The 25,149-nt window shown below is 29.7% G+C and overlaps 5 protein-coding genes across 10 annotated transcripts; 2 read left to right on the top strand and 3 right to left on the bottom strand.

Annotated features, from left to right (window-relative positions):
* Positions 1-4,962: 4,962 nt before the first annotated feature.
* Positions 4,963-9,840, bottom strand: LOC124427543. 5 transcript variants are annotated; one of them, XM_046970558.1, is made up of 3 exons: positions 8,034-8,812; positions 7,449-7,601; positions 4,963-5,550 (listed from the first exon to the last, which is right to left on the bottom strand). In XM_046970558.1, exons 1-3 carry the CDS (start codon positions 8,049-8,051, stop codon positions 5,242-5,244), a joined length of 480 nt encoding a protein of 159 aa, XP_046826514.1. In that variant the 5' UTR covers positions 8,052-8,812; the 3' UTR covers positions 4,963-5,241. The 5 variants fall into 5 exon arrangements, 4 of the variants coding, with proteins under 4 accessions (XP_046826514.1, XP_046826517.1, XP_046826515.1 ...); XR_006942981.1 differs by having other exon boundaries at positions 4,963-5,578; positions 7,449-8,812; XM_046970561.1 differs by lacking the exons at positions 7,449-7,601; positions 8,034-8,812 and adding an exon at positions 9,818-9,840.
* A 1,404-nt stretch (positions 9,841-11,244) lies between these two features.
* On the top strand, positions 11,245-19,909 carry LOC124427268. The gene is made up of 7 exons (XM_046969947.1): positions 11,245-11,635; positions 17,192-17,268; positions 17,395-17,595; positions 18,130-18,338; positions 18,405-18,545; positions 18,619-18,715; positions 18,777-19,909. The coding sequence occupies exons 1-7, from the start codon at positions 11,613-11,615 to the stop codon at positions 18,887-18,889; spliced, it is 861 nt and encodes a 286-aa protein (XP_046825903.1). The 5' UTR covers positions 11,245-11,612; the 3' UTR covers positions 18,890-19,909.
* Positions 11,642-13,546, bottom strand: LOC124427263 (BCL-6 corepressor-like protein 1). The gene is made up of 2 exons (XM_046969940.1): positions 12,158-13,546; positions 11,642-12,072 (listed from the first exon to the last, which is right to left on the bottom strand). Exons 1-2 carry the CDS (start codon positions 13,499-13,501, stop codon positions 11,827-11,829), a joined length of 1,590 nt encoding a protein of 529 aa, XP_046825896.1. The 5' UTR covers positions 13,502-13,546; the 3' UTR covers positions 11,642-11,826.
* On the bottom strand, positions 19,685-22,000 carry LOC124427266 (cytoplasmic phosphatidylinositol transfer protein 1). Its single transcript, XM_046969944.1, has 8 exons — positions 21,733-22,000; positions 21,526-21,674; positions 21,337-21,425; positions 21,205-21,212; positions 21,073-21,144; positions 20,896-20,994; positions 20,676-20,831; positions 19,685-20,579 (listed from the first exon to the last, which is right to left on the bottom strand). The coding sequence occupies exons 1-8, from the start codon at positions 21,781-21,783 to the stop codon at positions 20,334-20,336; spliced, it is 870 nt and encodes a 289-aa protein (XP_046825900.1). The 5' UTR covers positions 21,784-22,000; the 3' UTR covers positions 19,685-20,333.
* A 260-nt stretch (positions 22,001-22,260) lies between these two features.
* On the top strand, positions 22,261-25,145 carry LOC124427267 (derlin-2). Of its 2 annotated transcripts, none has more exons than XM_046969946.1 (6): positions 22,261-22,646; positions 22,732-22,797; positions 22,890-23,057; positions 23,131-23,253; positions 23,342-23,505; positions 23,708-25,145. In XM_046969946.1, exons 1-6 carry the CDS (start codon positions 22,554-22,556, stop codon positions 23,733-23,735), a joined length of 642 nt encoding a protein of 213 aa, XP_046825902.1. In that variant the 5' UTR covers positions 22,261-22,553; the 3' UTR covers positions 23,736-25,145. The 2 variants fall into 2 exon arrangements, with proteins under 2 accessions (XP_046825902.1, XP_046825901.1); XM_046969945.1 differs by having other exon boundaries at positions 22,266-22,646; positions 23,682-25,145.
* The last annotated feature ends 4 nt before the right edge of the window (positions 25,146-25,149 follow it).

Genomic DNA, 25,149 nt, shown 5'->3' with positions numbered 1-25,149 from the left:
TATTGCTGCCAACCGTATTTGAAAGAAACGAGATATGTTTTCCCAACAGAGAGGAAAAATATTCTTATTTTCATCGTATAAATGCTCCGTTGAGTCTCAGATCCTTCATGACAATTAGATTGGATAAGATGATGTACACCATTATTAAAATGATTCATCTCTTTCTTTTTCTTACATAGTTTATCATCGATATATGTAGAACTCCTTCGGCAATTTTTTGAATGATTATTTACAACAGTTAATAATGTCTTAATTACGTTCAAATTCACGAGATATTCGACATCGAAACGCCTCAATTTGATAGGTACACCGTTCTTCTCGCTTTGTGCTACGCTTAGGAATCCTATAATAGCAAACGCTTCAATCAGTCTGATTGTCCTCGCCATATCGCGTAATTTCCACATTCCTTCTCTGTGTATCGGCTCTAGAGCTTTGAATGGAAGAGAGAGAGAGACAGAGAGATCATTTCGTCTCTCGAGAAGGAGAGACTGAAAGATAGAGACAGAGACAAGGAGACAGGCAAAGAGAGATAAAGAGAGAGAGAGAGAGAGAGAGAGAGAGAGAGAGAGAGAGAAAGAGGGAGAAACTGTGAGACAGAGTTATATATGGTGAGAGAGAGAGAGAAGAAGGGGGTAGAAGGGAGAGTATAGAGAAGTAGAAGCATGTAGGCATGGATATTAACCTGCTTAACTCATGACCAAATGCCATTCCTATCTCTAATACCGAACCTCATGAGTCGAGTAAAATCTATGACATTGAACTGCTGGTAGCTTCAGGAAACGATAGAAATTCCAGATGCATATACTCATGAAATATCAGCGAATCTTGTAGTTGGTAACGCTCGTCACGGAATGACAATCAAATCTGAAATATAGTCATATTGTTCGGAGTTATTCGATAAAACGAATAATAAAAACTCATAGGATAAACGTACGCTGTTTGGTGAGACTAATAAAAGTAGACATGCGAATTAATTTAATATATGTATGTATTTTTTTCGTATTTTCATAATGAAAAATTACGAACACATTTTTTATTATTTTACAAATATCCTATTAATAAGTGAACTTTAACATTAAATTTTTTTACGATTATACAGCTTATATAATTTTTGAAATGAGTAAGTCAGTCATGTTAAAGATTTTCAAGACTGAAGCAAACGTGAATTTTAATAAAAATTCGTCTTTTTTAAACATTCTTTTTTAAAGTATAAAACCATCTCTGCGAATGACTTCCTCTCTATCCTCCTCCTCCTCCTCCTCCTCCTCCTCCTTTCTTTTTATTTTCGAGACTCGTTATTATAGCTTAATATTCTAGCATATTATATAGTTTTAATGTAAATTGTAAAAAACATAAGAATAATACGAATGATATAAATCTTTGCCAAAGGAATTTTCAAAGAGTCTTTAAATTTATTATCATAAAATTCTAAATAAAAATCCTATGTCTATTATATTCATAGAATATGTAAATCCGATTTCCTTCTTAAGAAATAAACCTCTCGTAATGCGATTTTCTATTAAAATTATAATTGGAAAACGTTCAATCTCTTTCTTTCTCTCTCTTTCTCTCTCTCTCTCTCTCTCCCCTCTCACTTTCTCTTTCTTTCTCTTTCTCTCTCTTTCATAATGTCTCATTGAACTACCCAATGTTATTCTCTGAAAACGAAAACCGTGAATTAACTGGCTTCTCTCGGTGTATCGATCGTATCGGATTCATATTGGTCGAATGTACATATCATACTTACGCAGATCGCATATAGGTAATCGAGTTCATTGTCTGCTCGCCAATAACCATATTCACAAGCTATGATACGCTCATTATTCTCTGACTCGTTAGTTACATGAGTTACACGTCAAAACCATTATCGTCACCACATAGAATCTCGAAGTACCGTCTACATGTATACATACATAAATTAATACAATCGAATCGTTCAATAATAATTTTTTTTTAAATGATTCCAAGTCATGACGAGCGTACGAATAATTACAATTAAAATGTGAAGTAATCAGAAAAAAATCGGCGTATAAGCTATTTGATGAATCATTAGCTATTGTGTATTCCCTTTACTATCTATTATTTTACCAGAGGGACCAATAACACGAGATCTCTCGCGCATTTGATTTCTTTTTTATGGTCATCGAAAATTCACATACTATCGTTCTCGATAATAGACTTAACGTTTAGGAGATTAAAAAAGTCGGACGTTGCAATTCGATAAATTAAAAGTGTATAGTTAATTTTGCTCCTTGTCAGAAAAAAAAAAAAAAACATGTTAAAGGAAATTATTCTGAACGAAAAAATATTTCTTATAATATGTTACTACTCATTGCTTTTTTTTTTTCCTTTAACGATGATTTATCACGTTAAGACAATAACTCATATTTGTCATTAACGCGTGTTAATCGATATTAAAATATCGTAAGTCATGGGATAGAGGAAGGACAAAAATATATCGAGAGTAACGAGGTAAAGAAGAAGTAGTTCATTTTAGACCTGCATTGATATAGACAGGATATTTCTCACAGAGAAATTTCAGTGAGCGTGAAACTTGGGAGATGATCCGTTTTGAATCATCAACAGATGTAGCCGCCACTCCGTATTATAGGATTTAGAAGGGAAAGGCAGAAACGTTAAACGGTTTAGAAAGAAAATTGAGATCATAACTCGAGTGACAATCGTTTATACTGAGAAAAATAAGTCGAAAATGTAACCGAATTGAGTAGCATGTTTCCTTCCCTGTTACAATAAGTCATTTCTTACATCCTCTTTCACTTCAATGATTTTTAAATCCATGAAAAATAAATACCGTTGTTGATCAGTAAGACGAAGAATTTTCGTTTTTCCAACGCCATTCGCTCGTTCCCATCGACTCTACTATGTTTTAACATAAACAATGTTTTTTATAATGGATGATTGAATCGATAAGAAGCTTTAAACGATCCACGTTACGTTTGTGACATAAATAACTTATTTACGTGCTCATATAATACTATCTTCCTATAAAAGAAAAACTTTCGTCGATCATATCAAAATGAAAATGAAAATTTCATTCATACTAAAACAAATATTAATTTTATTTCCATTAATATTTAATCATTTATTTTCTCTTTCTTTTTATGGACGTATAAATGAAGTTACGTCAACTTTGACGGAAGTGCTTTAATATTTGTCGAAATTTATTCGGTATCTCGTTAAAAATAATTTCAAAATCGATTCCTAGTTGCTCGGATAACCATTTTATAGTAGTAGGACATAGAAGAATAATGGCGATGATGCTAGCCGTCAAATGCACGAAGAACAAGCGTACCAGCTGGAAGACAATTTTCTTTGCTGAATAGGAGTCACGGGTTTTTCTGCTAAGGGTGACGGGCACACCATGTGAAAGCATAAATCTTGTTACTAAACGAAATAAAGTGAAGATAACGTACGTGAGTTATCGTGGATACCACCAGCCATCCCAGTAAAACAGTACTCGCTGTATTCAAATACGACGCATATTCCGAACGAAAGAAATATCGCAGATATGGAACTTTTGTATTTAAATCCATCCAGATTACGTCAAGCTATACACCATAAAAATTCGAAATTATTAAGGTTATTACAAAATATCATTAATAAAATTTGCTTTTTCACAAACTTTTTCTCAAAAATTACGTACTTTGCATATTACATTATTTCAAATTTTAATAAATCATCGAACGAGATATTTATTTATTTATTATTTCCTTTAATTTTTCGGGAAATTTATAATTAGAATAAAACGAGCTGTGTCAATAATTTCTCTTACCTCTTTGTTGTACATATCCTACTGAGAAAATTATTCTTCGAATAATAAAGTCGTTACTTACGTCCATTTTGCGAAAGAACGAACGAATTCTTTACAACGTAGATAAATTTTATTTACTTTAAGCTTTTTACATGTTTAGATTTAAAAGCCCTTGGGATATCAACCGATGACAAAACAAACGAATGCGAATTCGATATGCGAATATGAATCGATATGGGAATATAAATCGATATGCGAATCAAGTATAATCTATGAATCATTTACCTTTGCGTTATTTTTATGTAAAATTAATATTAAAATTTCATTTCATCATATTTATCTTCTTAAAATCTCATAAAATCATAAAATTCTACTTTGTATAAAATATCAATAACCAACATAACATTCAATGAACATAACTGTATGAAAAAAAAAAAATAAAAGAAAATAAAAAAAAAAAGAATAGAACATATCCACGTATTTTTTCAGCGAACCACTTATATAAAATATAAAAAAGACAAAAGTTACAACTTTTAATTAGAAAAGTAAATAATTATTATAATAAGTAATTTTTAATATACTTTAAATCTTTTACATTATATGCTAAATTAAAAAGAAAAAGAAAATTACATCTAAATTTATTTGTGTGAAATCTTAAATCTTGAAAACCCACAGTATCACGATTGAAAAGTTAAAATTAGTAAGTTTAATTACTTTCTCTATTTGCTATCCTCAAAACTTTTAATCTTTTCATGAAAACGTAACAAAAGAAATGATTAAATTTAAACCAGTTCTTATTCTTATCATCGCATTGTAATTGGAAGTTTCAATATATAAGAATTCTATTGGCAACTCGAAAATGCTCGCCAATGTTACTACTTTCGCAGTAGTCCGAGTCGATAACAAAGATGACCTCAATCAAATCTTCAAGCTTAAAGGAAAGAAGAATAAGAATTCTTTTTAATCATTCAATCTTCTTCGAAATCTATATATTAAAAAATTAAATATAAGATATATTTTCTTTCGAATCAACGATTCTCTATTCCTCTTTCTTTCTTTCTAAGAAATATTTAGATGATTGAAACTTCAAGAAGGATTTGTATATTTTAATTAAAAATTGATAAAAAAAGATATTTTACTAGATTGTAGAATTCTTTTCAAATCATAAAAATCACAGATGGTGTCGCAAATTAAAAGAATCGTTTGCTTATCCATTTTTAAAATATCCTTTTTACTTAAAATTTACAATGATCAGATATCTTGTACAGATATAGATTATAATAACGATAAAGCAATGTGGTTTCGAATAACGAAATGAATTTAAATGGTTAGATTACTAGGATATTTTTGCTCAGAAAATTTTTTATATTCAAAAAGATTTTATTATCTTTTTCTTTCTCTCTCTCTCTTTCTCGCTGTCTCATATATGCATATAAGTATGCATCCTTTCTTAATTCTAAAGGAATCTCTTAGGCATCATCTTCTTTTGTATCATCTTCTTTGGAATTAGAAATACTTTCATCCTCTGGTTCCATCGTAGTTCGATATACTTCGTCTGATTTGTTACTCTTTGAATCTAATGCAACTTCCTCATCTTTCTCGGGATTCAATCCTAATGACTTCGTGCTGCATTCCGAATAAGTTCTTTCGTTCGGTATTGCGGGTGTTGTCAAATTCATATTAAGAACTTCTGTTTCCTCCTCAAGAGCATTACAAATTCTAATGATGGTTCTGCACCAAACATATCCAGTCATCCTTGCCGATAGGCTCGTTATTAACTGTACACGTCCAAGTATGAAAAATTAACTGGCCATGGGGCTCACAAGCCCTGCCTTGTTCGAAAATCATTCGCTTAACATTAATCCTTAATTATGATACTTACAAAAATATTCAAGTAATATCATTCTTAAATGATAATTTAATTTAGAAACAAATTTCGTTAAAAGAAATATTATAAATTGTATATTCTCAACGTTATTATTTAATTTAATTTAATTGCATTAAGAAGAGAATAGAAATTAATATAAGTTTCTCCTTTAGTAGAAATTTCTACTATAAGAATTCATAAAAACTTAAGGAAAAATAATTTTTTCTCTGTGATTCTCTACAAATTTTAATTTTCATAATTAAGGATTAAACTTTCATCAATAAGATAAATTGTTATTATTTTAAACTTGGAGGACCGATCGTGTGCAAGAAAATTATATATAAAAAATAAATACCGATACGAGTGATTATACTAGAAAGATAGACATATCTATAAAAAATGGGAAAATAATTTCTAAAATCTATGTCCTATTCGATCTTCTTTTTGAGTTATAGACATTTTTGTATATTGACGATTCAAGTTTTTGAAAAAAAAAGAACCATTAACAAGACGGATTGACATTAATTAATGAATTAATTATTTGAAATATTTTATTTACCGATAATCGAAGTAAACGACTGCAAATTGACGCAAATCAAATTTGACGAAGATCAAATAGGATATACTGCGTGAATCTTTCTATTATATTTTAATGTTTCAAGTCCCTATTTTTGAAAAGAATATCACGAATTCAAGATTATACATCGTATATCATAATTATCACGTATAAAGATTTTGTTACTTTCGTTATATGCATGAAAAGAATTTTAATTCGCTCAAGCAAAACGAATAATAGTTAATTAAAATCATAGTGTAATTTGTTTTTTCTCAGCCAGTGAAACTCATTAACATGAAATGTCTTTTATTGTTTCCGATCTTCTAGCTTATTTCAAATAACATTTTTATCATAGCCAGCGTAATTAAAGATCAACACACGGATGGTAACACTTTAATACCTCCTGTTGTTAATTTAACCATAGTATTTTCATGTGCTTTATAAACACACGATTCTAAATAGATACATCTCGAATAAATATAGTTCTAATTATTCGACTGACTAATGAAGAATATCGTTAAACTGATGCAAATAATTCCTACTCTTCCTCGCGTTCAATCAAAAAATTTCCATTTTCTCTGAATTTGAAATTCTATTTGCGTAAAATTAATCGCCCGATTAAAATAAAAAATATCCATCGAAATTAATATTTGATAAAAATACAATAGTCCCAATTTCCTGTCCGCTTATAACTTTCGTACTGACGCTTTTTTAAATGTCATTTATAGAATTTAATAAAGCCGATGAAACATACAAGCAAGTATATTAACGAACGAACCCATTTTCGTATTGTTATCGTAAATCAAACGTTAAACTCGCCCATTACACACGGATCATGATTTACAAGATTATCAGATTACATTACTAGCGCGTTCAAAATTTTCGAGAAACGTATGTAGAATGACACAATAATCCGTACGAGTTATCCTAAAGTTAATATACGTAGATAAAATAATTAATGATCATTCCATTTATTCGTAACTTCTTTTACGTCTGTTCGTTCGTTCACAGATCGATCGTAATTTCATTATTTTTCTATAGGTGAAATATGATTAAACGTTGATAACGAAAAAAAAAAAAAATAGATATGAGATGGAACGACGCTAATTATTCGTCTTATAGTTGGCTTATCTAAAATGTTGTTAATAATATTAAAACGTTATCTCATTAAACACAAATTCATACATTCGTACGTATATATAGATATATAGATACTGTCTGTATTTTATTACATCAAGAGCTCGTATACTCACAACGAATAATTTTACTAACTGCTGTAGTAAGAAGATACTGGTAGGATATATCAAAGTAACGGCAACCTCCATTAAACGCGAAATAATCGCAAGAGATAGCAAGAAACCGGTTAGCACGAGCAGTAAAGCAAATTGAAACGTTCCGAGCAATATCTACGACAACGAAAGGAAAATTATTAAATTTATTGAGTATCTCTGAGACGATCATAACCATCGATTCGAAACCTTCTCTTGTTGCTTTAATCTAAAAGAAAGCCTTTAGGCAAGATAAATAAATTCACTGAGATGGAGAAATGCGGGTCTTATAAAAAAAAAAAAAATTCCAAGGATATCATAAAAGTATCAATTTAATTAAAACCATTTTATTAATAATAAAAAAAAAAAAAATCTTACGTACGTCTCTTACGATACGTAATTACTCGTTAATTAAGCCATGTAAATTTTCAAATCGATCGATCGTCCCTGCTCTTTTATCATTTTTGTACGAGAAAAATACGATAAGAGAAAATAAAAAAAAAAAAACACGAAATAAGATAAAAAATAAAATAAAAAGAGATCACCTAGAAAGATGAAGAATGGTCTTACACAGAGGAAGGAAAACATCGTTGATTTCCTTCTGTCAGATCGATCGAATGTTTTTTCTTTCCATGAGATGATGTCATCCAATTATTCATAGTTTGTATTAGTTATTCACAATGATAATATTTGACTTCCGATTTTTCTTATATTATTTAAAAAAAAAAAATATTACATGTGCTGTGTAATACACTGAATTTTCTTTTTTGATTTCCTTCGCTCTGTGTTCATATCTAGTCCAACCAACAACACTTAAAAAAAAAAAGTCATATTCTGGCGCATCGTACTCGCCATTTCTTGGATGACTCCCAACATGTCTCCTCGTCAGAAGAAACGAAACATGAAATATGAAAAATGATAGTCTGTCCTGATCGTTTGACTTTTTAAATCTTTGCCTTCCAAGATGCTACTCGAAAAATCTTAGATATCTCGCGAGATTGAATATATCGAAAGATCAAATATTTGTCGAGATAATATGAGTCCTTCTTCTCCTTCATTTTTTCTTTTCTTCTCGTACTTTTAAATTTTTTATTGCCCAATAAAACTAACATTATTATTATACAGATTTATATCTTTTCAAAGTATATATATATATATATGTATTAATTTGTTTCATAAATTTTGAATAAAATTCAAATAGATAAATTTTACAATTAGAAAATAAAAGCATTATAGAAATATACCGAAATGTACAGCCATTCGCTCGGTAGTACTTGCGTTACATAAATTATAATTAGATTTCGATAAGATCGCAAGTAATACTGACCCAGATCTCACCACGTGGAGGTTGCTGCATGTGGAGATCCACGAGCTAAAATAACATTAATTAGTCGCGTTTAATGAATCTTTTATCGACCTGATCGTAATCAATCGAGGATTCATCAACCGTGATTTTGACCTATCCTACCCGTGAGAAAAAGCCTGGATTCTTTATTAATTATCTTAAAAATATTTTTATAAAGTTCTACATAACTATATTTAATTAATTATACGTATAAATTGTATATCCCGGGAATATACAAACTACATATATTTTATAATCGTTACTATGTTACATTTATAATTAATATGTTGTGTTATTGATAAATCTAACGTTGGAGATTTAAAAATTAAATAACGTAATTGGGGAAATTATGAAAAAAAATATTGTGTTAATTCATAAGTAAATGCCGTTTTATAATTAACGGTATTCATTCATGAATCCTCCCAATATATATCCAATCTTTTTAAACTATTTTAATTACTAAGTGGCAGTTAATTAACCATTCTGCAATTTTTTGCCTTAAATTAATCTTAAAAATAATTAAAGCTTAGAACTAAAATTCTTAATAGTACTATTAAGATAAACATACTGAAGCATAAAAAATGAAGCATTAAAATCCCAACATGCAACATTCATTATGTATCATATGAATTAACGTGCAATATACATTCATATATACACACATATATGTGTGTATATATGTGTATGTGATCGTATATGAAAATCGAATATAATGCAAAGTATCAATTGACCGCAAGTATCTATGCAAAATTATTGATCAACTTATCGTTAAAATGTGAAAGAAATATCAATATTGTAAAAATGAAGCTGAAAAAAGGTAAACTTGAAGAAAAAGTACGACGCAATAGTTCTCCAGGAGAAACTACGAGAGATCAATTTTATTTTCACGAATATCTTTCACGCACATTGAGGTCCCAACTTGCAAATACAATCACGCTAAAACTCACGGGTTTAACTATCATTTGATATGAAGAAAGAGGGTATAAATTAGAAAATATCTACTAATTACCTGTAATTAACGAGAACGAGATACGAATCCACGTCAGGCTGGTACAAACTGGAACGGCAATGGCGTCATCTACATCGTGAAGATGGTTAAACGATTCGTGTCGCGCATGCGCACTACGTCACCTTATACATATACTACGCACTAATGAATATATAAATATCTTTCAATATATTATTGAAAAATAACATAGAAAATAATATCTTATTCCAAAAAATCACTGAAAATTGTCATTAATCATTTGATAATAGACAATTATTTTCTATTAAGATAAGTAAAATAAGTTCCCGCTACAGATATATAAATTCCCGCGGCATATACATAGCTTTCTTTTTTCTTCTACTTCGGGAGTCAAAAAGTAATTTAATAATAAATCGAACAATCGAAGAATTATAGTTTTTTTATTATTAATTTCTCTTTTAAATGTGCAATAAGAATGAAATTTTATTGTATATACTTTTAAATTGATCTACAAATATTAATTAAAAAATAACTTATATACAAGATATTTATTATGGACTCGATGGTAGTCAAAAGGTTTACAGTATCTTGAAAGAGAAACTAAAATGAAGAAATAAAGATTAAAATAAGATAAGAAAATAAAAGGGTTTTCCATCTTACATTTTCGGACATTACTAACCTATATAAATTCTGAGAAAAAATATTAGCACACTGAGTAATATAATTTCTTGGAAAAATACGTGTATTTAATGGCAAAGTATACATACATAAAAATTCTCTCATATGCTATCACACAGATATTGCACACATAGATAGAAATATACGAAATTAAGTATGACGATAAAGAAATTTGATCTAAATCTGCGGACATTACTGATCTATATAAATCGATACGCTAGCATATATAATTTCTTGGAAAAATTCGTACTTTAAATGCCCAGGTAAGCAGACAAATATTCTCTTAATTATTTGTATACATATAATGCCAGTAAATGTTCGTAAAAGCATCACGTAAGCGTTAATACATTTGATAAAATAAAATAATTTTATGATCGATCAATAATGAAAACGATAATAAGAAAGAGAAATGAGAAACAATTAATCCGCAATAATTTTCAATTTTCAAACATCTAAGATTAAAATATTTCGGAAATTTCATAATTATTTAAATAAAATACAATGCACATGGAGTATATTAATATTTAAACACACACACACACACACACACATATATATATATATGTCTATATCAATTATATTTATTATTCTTTATGCATTTATATCGTAAAGCAAATGCATACCCGTATTGCGTGATATCAAACTTAATATCAAAAAAATAAATGTTAGAGATTGATAAATGTAAGTTCATAAGTTACTAATACTATCTATTAACCAGTTACTAATCGATACTAATTCAATTGTTATGTTATAAGTAAAAGAGGTATGATAAAATAGATGCACGTTAGCGTAAACGAAATGAATCTTTTTGTAATCATTGAAAATCTACCTTAACGATGTAGAAAACATAATTTTATTGCAAATAACAATATTATATTTCGACCAATGAAACTCAGGGTTATATATTTGCACGAATAGAACGCTTAATTAAAAATAAATATAAAATTAATTCGGTAAAAACTCGCTATTAGGCATTCAATCGTAATATTTGGAACGCTTATTGAGATCGGATACGTTAAGAGAAATTCTTAACCTTATTTAAATCTATCTCGTGTTAAAGATATTTTAGCATACGAAATGTTTTGTTATTCGGATCGAAGGTAAAGCGCTTGTGAGTATGTTACAAATAAAGAAATCAAGTTGTTGAAAAAAAAAAAGGATGGGTACGCAGACTTCAAAGAGGTAAGATAATGTTATTCGTATTTTATTTTATTTGTACATCTTATCAATTGTGATATTTCGAAAGATATGAAATAAACAACAAGAAAACAAAGAAGACATATGAAAATGACACATTCAAAGTAATCTGAATGGATTATCAACAAAAAATATTAGGCTGTTCCTTCGAATTAAATGATTTTCGTTCATGATATTTATTCCTCGATATTTTTCTCGTTCACCATGACATCCTTATCGTTTCTTATGAATCTAGGTTTGAAGGTTTCATTAGACAATACGCTCATTTTCATGTTTTCCTCCTTTTTTTGATTTTCCGGAACAGCTTGACGACCAATATTCATAAGTTGCATTCCTGTACCCATATCGTAGTACATATTTGGAGTTTGATCATTGCTATAACGAGCTGAGGTATCCATAGATTTATAGGTTTTCATATCAGACTGTAATAGAAAATTTATTAATTTAATTGAAATGAACATTTAACGCGTGTAATTTCGTATTTAGTCCAAATAATTAGTTGTTTACCATTTCTCCTGATTGCATTCCTTCCTTATTTCTCGTGGTCTGCATACTAATGACCATTGGAAAGCTAGATGAATGAGGAAGAGAAGATATTTCCGGCTTATAGTGAGCTGGTGATGCTACAGAAACGGATGGTGCAGCAGGAGGATAGATGACCATTGGTATAATTTTCGCGCCCTTATCCTTAAAATGAGTCCGTAATACGGAAGATCCATCAGTTAAGTGTGCTGGATGCGTTTGTTTGCAGCTACATTCGGTATGGAATGGTCTTGGCTGTTGATATGTTGATCCTGGTATTTGAATGACCGATTCCGATTGCTGGTAGTTCGCTCCGTAAGGAATCGATGGTATTTGAACATAAGTACCTGGATGGCAGTTTTCTTGATTTGTTACCATAACAGAATTCGGTACAACAACGACTTGCTCTTCATAGGGTTGACGAATAGGAGCCACTGGTACTAGGTTGATAGTTTCGACAGGCTTCGGTAGGGGATTTACGATTATCTCTGATTTTTGTTCCTCATTATTCTCCTTGTTTTCGGTTATAACCGAAACATGAACTTCCGATTTATGCGAGTGTTCTTGCTGAGGAACTGGTTCAGGAACTAGCTGAGAAGCTGGCTGAAGAGTTGACTGAGGAGCTGGCTGAGGAGCTGGCTGAGGAGCTGGCTGAGGAGCTGGCTGAGGAGCTGGTTGAGGAGCTGGTTGAGGTTCTGACTGGGGAATTGGTTGAACTGCAGGCTCGGAAGATGGCAGGACTATTTTTTCAGAATGAACAGGTTCGGATGAATCTAATTCTGACTTCGATGGCAGCGTGATGTGAAGAGATTGATGTACTGGCTCGGGTAATTGGGCAGATGGTTGCAGGAAATTAAGAGTTTGAACAGACGGTGGATTGTTGGCTTGAGGCTGCACAAACTGTACTGCGTGTAGAGTCGGCGCTGGTTGAATGATATTTAATGTTTGAGGTGGCTGAGATGGTGCATGAATAATATTCACACTCTGAGGACTATGTGGATGTCCTGGCATTTGTTGAGGAGATAAATAAGAAACTGGTTGAAGAATTTGTTGAACAGATGATTCTGGAACGTTTCCTTCCCCATTCTTGCAAGCACAAGGTATCTGAACAGGTTCGTTGCTTCCAGGTTTAATTTCCACGCAGAAAGTTGTAGTAGATTTCTTCGATCGATCCTTTTCATCACCGATCTCTTCGATCTTTGGAACTTCCTTCACAAGTTTCGTATTATCGACCAAAGATTTCTTCTCAGAAATTTTCGGTCTAGCTGGTCCAGCTACAGCCAAAGTCAGGAACAGCGTGAAAAGAAACTCCACGATAGTAAAACGCATGATTCTTTTTTTTTCGAACTGTTGTTAAGAGATCGAACTGAAGAACTGAAGTGAAGACGAATGATTCAATCCAGGTTTTTAAAGAAATCACTGCCACACATATTTTGCCATCTCATGCGAAATATTGGTATGCAAGTTTGCACAATCGCATACGCATCGAAAATACACAATGTCATATCAATGACACCTGGCTTTACTTTTCATTAGTTTAATTGTGCCAATTTCGAAAGGGGAAATTACTGCACATGAGGATCCTGAAATGCGTAAATCAATTAATTGAAATGCGTGAGCTAAATAATATTTGACATTCTGTTCTTGCGTAAATAATAACGATGAGAATTTTTCATTTATATTGCAAAATTTCTTCCTTACGTATTTTATGCAGTTACGCATATATATGCATAACTATGCGTAACTTAGGAGCAATAGTTTAAAACATATGAAATATCTTTAATTTTGAATTAAGATTGATTTTATACATTTGATTGAACTAAGAATTTAATAATGAAACTTATTCTAAATATTATATTTAATTTTCCTCTTGGATGATAAATATATTTACACTTAATATGTTTTCTTAATTTCTTTAATAAGAATCTATAATCTTTCGATAAATCTTATATAAAAGTAAATATCGATAAGAGTGTATGTTGTAAGTACAAACGTATTATTCTAATATGTCTGTATATTCTCAATTTAAACACTGTCTTCCTTTTCCTTGACTCTGTCAATCATAATCGAAAATTTTTCTATAGGATAAATAAACAATACAAATAGATTATTTGAATTAATATATAAATGAAAAATGAAAAATATATAAAATTACTGTTTCCAAAATAAGGGTTTACATAAAGATACAACATTTTTGTATCTGAAAAAAAAAAAAGTTTTACGTATAACATATTTTTATTTTTATTAATTCTCAAATTTTATTGTATTATGAAATACATAAAATGATATACAAAGTTTCAATTTATATAACTTTCGGTGTATTCATAGAAAAGAATGTATAAGTACGATACTTTCTATTATATATCTATATACATCATTGCATCGAGTATGCAAAAGACAATAAAGGAGTCGCATTATCATCATCAATTCTCTGTCATCATCGAACTTTCCGTAGATTCGCTCATGGTAATTGGTTCTGTCTGTTCAATAGGAGGATTTTCAATATCATCTAAAATATCGGGGTCAAACTTTAAAGAACTTCCTTTAGTAGCATCATATTCCACATTGAACGTATTTAGTGCTGCCATGGGAAATAACTTTCCTTTCTCGTTATTAGTAATGTCATGCTGATCAAAAAAAGAACTACCTTTCGTAGATTCTTTCGCTTTGTAATCTTCATTGGATATTAAACTCTCAGGTGATTTATCCTGATGAAACTGCCAAAATGAGCTGATTTCTTTTCGATCGGGAAATAGCTGATCTCTGTCGATAAATTCTAAAGTTTTAGGGACATTAGATTTTTTTAACAAATCATAATGGTTTTGTTTGATTTGTATTTCTTCGAACAGCTTAAACGTATCGACGAATGGCACGGAATCGATAATTTTATCTTCCGAAGGATTGTTTCTAAAAAACGAATTCGAATCAACAGATTCATCGATCTCTTCTAAACTCTCAGGAGGAATCCTCGATTCTTTAAGTACATCCGCCGAATCAGTTTTCTCGAAGATCGATGTATCATCCTCATATTCGAATGAGTTTCGTTCTTGATCGGCACGATGGACGATTAGAAATTTTTTCGATGGCTGATAATCCTCGATATTCTCTTGCGATAATGATTCAACCCTTCGATAAGGAATTTCATTCATTCGATTCGATCGATCGACTTTGTACTTTTGATTGTTCTCAACATTCCTTATTGTGTGATCACCAAACTCATGGAACTTTTGAGACTGATAGTTTCGACTCAGTAATCTATTATTACTGTCAGAGTTTGTTATTAACATAAAAGGATGTTGGTTTAACGTTCCTTCTTGGTTTAATGAAATGGTGGAAGACTTAGAAGCCAAATAAGGATCGAACCTTCGTGATTCTCGATCTTCAAAGGAATCTTCATGTTGGTATGGATTTCTTGTTCCGGATATTGAGACATCTGAGGAATCGTCACCTCCATTTCTCGATGGGTGTCCGTATTTGTTGAAAGAATAAGATGTTGACATTGGGCTTGAAGGAGCCCATTCGTCGTAGGATCTTTCAACGAAATCACGATATTCCCCGTTTCTCGGTATTTCGTCGTAGTTTTGTCTTGGATACCTTAAAAAAAAGAAAGAAAAAAAAAAAAAAAAAAAGAAAGAAAAAACAAAAAAAAAATATGAATCCTGATCACTTACATTTATTCGTTGATGTCAGATTATCGTTTTTTCAATTTTTTTTTCATTCGGCAAACTTTCTTTTTATATATTATTATTAAACCTCTTATCAGAGATACGACAAGGTGTCAGACCAAATGGGTCTCTCGTTGTTTAATCTCTAAATTTGGCAAACGGTTTTGTTTTCCTTTTTATCCTGTTTTTTTTATTATTAATCCTCTTACCAGGGAGATGACAATGTGTCTGCCCATTCTCGATTACACGAGGTACAGGAAGCATGTTTTGGAAATCTCGTTCTTGCGTTATTCCAATAATAATTCTGCGATCCACAAACTACATCTGCAAACACGCAAAAGAAAATGGTTCTAACAGAGATGGCAATAATCCTCGTCATATTACTTACTTATGTACCAGTGCTGAATGATTCTCGCGTTTTTATAAGCTCGTCTTTGAACGATCGTATTCGAAATTGTTATGATTCCAATGAGAAATATTTTTTCTTTACTCTTTCCTGTTTCTGTTCTTCTTATTTTTTCAAGATCATTGTGCAATATTATTGATCATAAGATTAGTTATTCTTTTTATTTATTTTTTTTTTTCTTCTTCTTTTTATACTTCCGTGATAATAATTATAATATATATAAATATACTATACGTATAATTGACGATATGATTCTACGTTTATTTAAATCTCTATTTGACAATGTCCAATGGATATTGATTATTTATCGAAAGAATTCAAGCATTATTCATTATTTATCGAAAGAATATTCATTTATTCAATTCCATCAAAACATTAAAAATATTTTACATGGTTGGGAAATTCAATGTATAGATATATAGGTAATAATAACGGTATTATTAGTGGTTCACATTTTCATTTCATTCATAAATCTCTGAAGAAGGTATTTGAATGGTTAACAATAGAGATATTATCAAATGGAATTGGTGTATCGAGCGATTTTTTATTATATCTACATCGCATATCTATTATAACCATTCGATCCTACGTGTCAAGGATAATTATTCACGAATTCGCGATATTACGCTTATTGTTCGGAATAGTGCTAAACCGCAATACAGCACGTAGCTAATCTGTTTCCCGATTAGATTATCAAAACGTATGCCTCATGAATATTTGATAAGGCCGTCGAACGATATCTCTGGTTCGTTGCGCAAAAAAATTGTACATTTTATGATCGATATAATATAATTATATATACATATATGTATATATGTATATAAAAATGAAATTTATATATTTTATTATAATATTAAATTTATACATTTTATTTATAATATATCTATTTTAAAGATTTATATAGATATTTTATTATTATTTATTTATATTAATTGTTTATTAAAACAGGCAGGATGCGGGCGATGAAATAATATCGAAAAAATCTCTCTTGGTGGTCAAAGAAATCATTCATTTTCTGAAAGAACGTAAGTTTCGTATAAAAGTCGATCGATCATTTCTCGAATAATATTATAGATAACATATATGAAATACATTTAAATAACATAGATAAAGAAATAAAAAGAAATAAAAGAATAATTTTTATTTTTAAGACGCACGAGAGGAAGGTCTATTTCGTAGAGCAGGACGCCGTAAGCTCAGACATAAAATCTTGAATTCGTTGAAAAAGGGAGAAAAGCCACAATTCGAGCTCGGCGATGATGTCGCTCTGGAATGCGCTGCTGCTTTGCAACTTTTTTTAAGCCGTCTGAAAAAACCCGTCATACCGCAACATGTTCAAGAATTAATTTTGGGTTATTAGAAAATAATTTATCAACAAGTTTAACACTCTTTTGGAGTTATTTAGCTTGATTGTAATTCTTTTCTTTATTTGATTCGATCGATTACGATTTATTTATTTATTCCATCTATTATCTCGATATTTTTAATCGATCTTTTTTTTTTATTTTTTTTTTATTTTTTTTTTTTTTTTTTCTTATAGAAAAATAATACTATATACTACAACATCTCGTAAGTACAAATGTATAACACAAATAATGAAAAATATTACGATGAACCAGCATCTGTAAAATTCTTACGAAATGATTGAAACTCATCGTTCTAAATACTTGGACTCTTTACATATCGTATTTCGCAAAGTAAAACGTTATTGCGTATTATTTTATCATTTCGCAGTCAGCAAAAATAAAATGAGAGAGAAATACGTAAATTTTGTAATCGTGTCGTCGTACGGTAAAAATGACAATATAGGCATTTCGTAATAAATTTGTTAACATTGTAGGAACATATAATGCGATACGAATAAGGAATATTATTATTTCAATTAGCCGATAATCCTGGAGTAACGGCAGGAGTAGTCGCACGCGATGCCCTTGGTTTAATAAGGCAAGATGTCAGTGGTCGTCATAGTGAACTTCTATCTGATCTTCTAGACTTAATTAGACATTTGACACTTTCTGGACCGCCTTCCGAACGAACAGAATTACAAGGATCTCCTTTACCTATAGCTCTTTTACCCGTCTTCTTCACATTAAAAGTAAGATCCTCGAAACAAAGATTTCTTTGAAATATATCCTCGTGAACGAGTTTATTCTTTATAAAGCCAACCGATCTAACAAAATGGAAACAAGTTGCTGCACGATTCAATGAATTAATCACCGAAGCACCAAAACAATTACGAACTAATGAAAATCGTCGCTTTGAATCAATGACTACATCAAGATTCAATGAAAATGATCAAAATGTAATGAGACCATGTTGAATTCTGTATTTCTAACAATCGTTATTATAAATTCTTACGTGCTTTATTAATTTAGGAGATTCTACAAGAAACTGAATTAGAGGAATTAACAAGATACGATGAACTACCTATGCTATATCCTTTTAGTAGACTGACGGATAATTATAATCGATGTATGTAAAGCGACTAAAAGTTATACAGCTATTGTTCCTCGCTAATTTAAACTGTTTCCAGGCCACACCAGAGAAATGGCACATATTCTTGCAACACCTTTACATTGGCCTCCCGCTGATAGATTGCATCCGTTTATATCACATACCGGTCGACAAATTAGGAGCAACGTGTGAATTTTCTTATCAGTTATTTATTTTAATCAACATTGCTATTAATATACATTAACTAATCGTCTATAATTTTCATGGGTACATGAGGAACAGGTTGACAAAAAATTCAGTACATATGTGTTAGTGCAAAATAATTCATACAAATTTTTTATAAAATATATATATATATAATTAATTATTGATATTTTTCTATTTGAATAAAGAATTTTTTTTTTCTTTTTTTTTTTTCAATAAATATCATGACCCCACTTAAAGGATCATAAGACGTAACAGAATGAGAAAAATCTAGTTGAAACAGTAGAGTACTGTTTACCGACATATTAACGCCGGTAATAATAAAGCCTTTCTCTACCGATCAAACAGTATACTGCCGATAATAGTAGAGATTTGTTTTACCTATAATAGTGAAACTCATATAATATGTGGTACATTCATAAAATGCTGAATTAACACACCTTGCTTTTCTTTTAGAATATTTTAATTTATTAAAGATAATATTAATGTTGTTGTATTAAATGATAATGTGATAGTAAGATATGAAGAGAAAGGATAAAAGTGAAAAAACGTTTGTTTTCAAATCTATATAATGTAATAATAATCATTTTTCAATTTGTATAGAATATATATTAGTGAAATTCTTTCATAATTTATAATCACATTTTTGTCATATTGAGAACATCGAGTTTCAAAATTCAGAGCCACTTTGAAATATTTGGTCCCAACAAAATACAATAATGATCAATGATTTTTTTCCCTTTATGGAAATGGGTTTCAAGTGAAGATTAAAAATACTCAATATTTTACACTTATTATGCTATCTTTACTGTGCAATTTCGGTGTATAGTAATTAGACAATAATCTCTCTATTATAGTATAGGAAATGACAATGCAACAATTATTTGTGATAACAACAAAAAGTCTTCATGATTAAGTAGCCAGCCAATGAACACATAATATTCTAAATCATTCAAAAAAAAAAAAAAAAAAAAAAAAAAAAAAGAAAAAAAAGAAAAAACACAAATTTGATGAATTACATAAACTCTAAAGATTATATCTGTAATACTCTTTCTTTTCATAATTAATTACAAAAAGTATAACATATTTTAAATTATTTTTAATCTCGTCAACAACATTTATTATATTAATTGTGTAAAATTTAAAACAAAATTCAGAAACTAAAGATATTTTTCCTTTTAACATCAGTGTTAAGATCAAAAAATTTACAGATACTACACATTAAAACAATCAAGATACCCGATTATATTGTTAAAGCATATATATATATATATATATATATATATATATATATATATATATGTATACATATATGTATATATATACACACACATGTACATAAAAATGCTAAGGTTTATTTGCACAGTTTGTACTGTAGCTACAGGACCAGCTAGTACATGGCTGAAGAGATTTAATTTTTTAATAATATCGACTATGACCATGAAAACCACGATCGATTCGATTGTGTTGGTGATTTAGGAGATGAAGGTACCGACGATGATGGAGTTACTGGTTTTGATGAATTTTCGTTGGCCTGATTTTTTAATCTCATTTTTTCATTTGTCTCTGCGTGCATTTTCTGTTCATATTTTCGAACATCTTCAATGGTCATATCGTACCATTCATCGATCCATGTAAATGCTTGCCGATGACCCAATAGTAAAATATCTCTTATGCACTATATATAGACATATTAATACATAACTATGTAATAAATGATAACATTATATATAAGCTAAATGAAAATGAGTTTTTCAAATAGAATATAAATTACCCTGTGTATAAAATCTTCTACCCGAGTTTGCATACCCCACACTTCAAAGGAAGCATGAACTAATTTATAAGAACACATAATTGGTTGTACCGTATCGCGCCAACCTTCAACTAATGGACCTCTGCCTGTTCGTTTAGATTGGAAAAACTTAGGATCCTATAATAGAATTAACTTTAAGATAATCGCTCTGTGATCATAAAAATTATAAATGTTTAATTACCTCTTCCTCTTTATAATGTTTTGCAGATATTTCATCATAGGCAATATCAATATAATCAACTTCTCGATGTATAATTTCTATTGGAGACAAACCTAAACACTGCGTATTTCATAAATGTTTAATATTTATACTTATAAAAAGTTATATAAGATATAATATATAAAGTTAGATGCATACATTTTCCATCGAACCATTGTTATCCTCGTATCTCGTTTTTATAGATATATTAAACTTAGGTATGAAAGAACACTGCAAAACATATATTTATATATAACAAATTATGATTAAACTCACATGCTTAATACTTACAGTATATACTATAGTTGTCATCCATAGAGATATAAAAGAAAAGTAATGCATTAACAAGTGTTTCTTTTAACAATAATTTGATCATTATATATAGAAAAAAATATATATATATCTACATATATATATATTTACCTGTCATGGTAAATGGATAATAATTCCAAGCTTTTTCAGTCACATAAAATATTTTTGGTATAACAGATTGAATCCAATAAGGAAGTTTACTGAAATATAATGAAAAAAAAAAAATGATAATGATAAAAACTAAATTAAAATATTGTACTACGAGATTCGTGAATATATTTACAAAGATTTTTTATTTACCTTGAGAGGTGAATTCTTTTTTCTGTATATTGACCCTTCCCATGTTCAGGATCTTCGCATTCAATATTTTCTATTACTTCAACTCCACCATCGGAATCTGATTGTTCATGACTATGTCTTGCTATCATATAAAGTTGTCCAATTCGATACTGTGTAAAGAAATAAGTTAAAAATAATAATGAATATAGCTCGTAATAAATACTTTACCTCTTCTGTGGTAAGAGGCATACATATTCGATATTCTTTCGTTAAAACCATGTTCTTATAAAATACTTTTATTAACGTTTTATAATTAAATATTAATAAAACATTTGTTATGTATAATGATCCACGCACTGATATAATATTTAATTCATGAGTGCACGAATAAAAAATTGTTTTAGAATATTCATAACCATTCACGGAAAACAATCAATCACATACTTTCTCTCGAAGTTCGTCTTGCTTACTATGAAATCGATAGTTAAGTTAGCCAATATCGTGTCGACAAATGTAACTATTAGTAAATCAAGAGAATTTTCTATGTTTGTCAGAAAGTGTCATTAAGTATAACCAACTTGGGGGAAATATTTTCTAAGTTTATAATTGCTCGTTTAAATTGACATCCTTACGATCGATAATAACCAATCATAATAGATGTCGTTATGATAATAAAAATAATATGACTCGCTGATTGGTCCACGAGTACGATGCACTATGTACAATGGTGAATGGACATATAACATAAAGTTTCTCTCAATGAACTTGATCGATGAACTTGTGAATATATAATATGAGCTTACAGTCATTATCGATATTTTAGCGAAATCGAAATTCTTTGTAACGGAAACGTAGCGAAGTTCAGGTATTACGTGTACAATTGTACGTAACAAATTTGTCGTAATGTGGACAGCGAACAAATTTAGATAACCCAGCGTTGAATACCATATAATGGAGAAAGAAGGCTAGAAACAAAGGGAAGCGAAGTTGGGAGACAAAACAGTGGTCGTAAGGTGTAATAATCATCAAACAAAAAGTTTGACACACCAATGGCCTATCAAACTTTTCGGCAGGAGTACCTGCAAATGCCTGTGGTAACACGAGTTTATACGACAGCTTGTGTCATTACAACTCTTGCCGTGGTTTGTAAAGCTCTTACACGTGTTATATCGTATTATATTTGAAACATTGGATAATGAGGTTATAGGACTTTATTATCCCTTTCAGCAATTAGATTTAGTTTCGCCGTTTCAACTGTACTTCAATCCCATTTTAATAATAAAACAATATCAGGTAAATATATACGTATGTAAAGATCAAATTTAATATTAAGTTTTAAGTATATATATACATATATATATCAAGTAAATATATGTACTTTGTAGTTATGGCGTCTGATAACCACATTTTTATTCTTTGGGAATGTTGGCTTCAATTTTTTCTTCAATATGATTTTTACCTACCGTTATTGTCGAATGTTAGAAGAAGGATCTTTTCGAAGAAGGACAGCTGACTTTGTAATGATGTTTATTTTTGGGGGTATATGTATGATTGTATCCTTTTAATGAAAAATCATAAAATTCTCACAATTTTTAATTATGCGATATAGTTCCTATATAATAATAGACATTTGCGTTTTTTGTTAACTTACTGTTTTTGGGACATGCATTTACAATCATGTTAGTCTATATATGGTCACGGCGTAATCCATTTGTTAGGATGAATTTTTTTGGAGTTTTAAACTTTCAGGTACGTATTTTTCTGTAATATTCAAATGTATAAGTATAATTGAAGTATAAAAAATATAATCATAAAAAGTAAATTAATTTGAATGCAGGCACCATATCTGCCATGGATACTTCTTGGATTTTCTATACTCCTAGGTAATGCTATATGGGTAGATCTCGTTGGGATGGCTGTAGGGCATATGTACTATTTTGCAGAAGACGTTTTCCCACAAATAAGGGGAGGTTTCCGTATTCTTAAGACTCCACAAATATTGTAAGTATGGTATTATAAAAAATTTAATTTGTTATATGAGTATATAGAATAAAAATAAAACAAATTCAAATTTTATTATAGTGCGATAACATATCTAATTTATTTTTATTTTATAATATTACTTTTTAATATTATAATATATATATATATATATATATTTTACGTTATATACATAGAAAAACATTGTTTGACGCACATCCAGAAGATCCAGATTACACTCCACCACCTGAAGATCGACCAGGTGGTTTTAATTGGGGTCAAGGAGCTATGCTGTAATTATTTTTCATCTCCCTATTTCCATGAGCCATCCATTGTTAATTGATATATCAAGTAAATTTATGAATTTATATACATCTGTGAAATTTGAATTTTGTTTTGCAATTTTTACAATTACTAACAAAGATAAAGTGGTTTGAGCATACACATTTAGATATTCGAAATATCTCGTATGTATTGACTGTATTACGAAGACTTCCATCTGCTACCAGGGGTTACAATTTTTTTCACGAAATAAGTGTGATAGTCTCTATACACAAGATTTTACTTGTTTATTAAAACATATGTATTATAGAAACAAAGATCAAGAATGTTGAAATCATTTGTAGCGATACTATCTTGGTGGAAGCATTTATTTATACTAGCACTAACATAATATAAATATTTCCAAAGTACAAATCATATTAAATATAAAGTGAAGAGACACTACATATTATTTTAAGTTTATTTATACTTATCTTAAATGTTAATATAACTCTGGACTAGATACATTACCCATATGCTCATAATTATTCTACTGCAATGAAAATCGATCGTTATCAAATGAAATAGTAATATTATCAATGATTGTTACTTTTAATAAAATATGAGTCAAACTGTATATAGTAGAAATTTCAATTCCACGAATCCTTGATAGCATTAATTTGCGTGATAATTGCTGAACTTTCTAAAAGAATGATAAAATTGAAACCCCTGATGTAAAAAAAAAAAAAAAATCTGCACTAACAATGTTTTGTCATATTAATATCTTTTTTAACTCACGTGTCGTATAATGTATCATAATAATAGTAAATAATAGATATTACATACAAACAATTGCTATCTAACATCAATATATTTGATGTTATATTGCCAATAAACCGCATGACATGATGAATATATAGAATACATCACAGAGATAAACACCTCTGACCAATAAACATTTTGTAATAAAGTGTTTCAAAGAAACTACGAAATGATATTGCACAATTAATACTACAAAATTAACAATCACAGTAAATGAAAATAGGGATGCACGATTTCTGATATTAAATATGAAAACATTGTAAAGCAATCAATAGTATAATAGAATTTGTTTTTGCTCATCTACTTGTTTTAGAATATACATTTACACAATAATGAATATCAGTCTGACATAAGTAATATGGATTTTGTCAATAAAATACATCTACTCATTGATAAATACAAAATATCTGTAACAATGTGTACATAAAAATAGGAACTATCAATTTTATCTGTAGTATGTTATTAACAATTGTTCCTGACAAACATTGTTTAAAACATGATAGTCATTACTGATGCTCACTTGAAAATAATAGTTTTATGTAAGTCGAAACAATAAAAGCACCTTTTTTACAAGCATACTAC

The sequence above is a fragment of the Vespa crabro genome, chromosome 10, assembly GCF_910589235.1.
Source record: "Vespa crabro chromosome 10, iyVesCrab1.2, whole genome shotgun sequence".
In the NCBI taxonomy this organism is placed as follows: domain Eukaryota; kingdom Metazoa; phylum Arthropoda; class Insecta; order Hymenoptera; family Vespidae; genus Vespa; species Vespa crabro.
The sequence above is the reverse complement of the archived record's forward strand: the minus strand, read 5'-3'. Positions and strand labels throughout refer to the sequence as shown.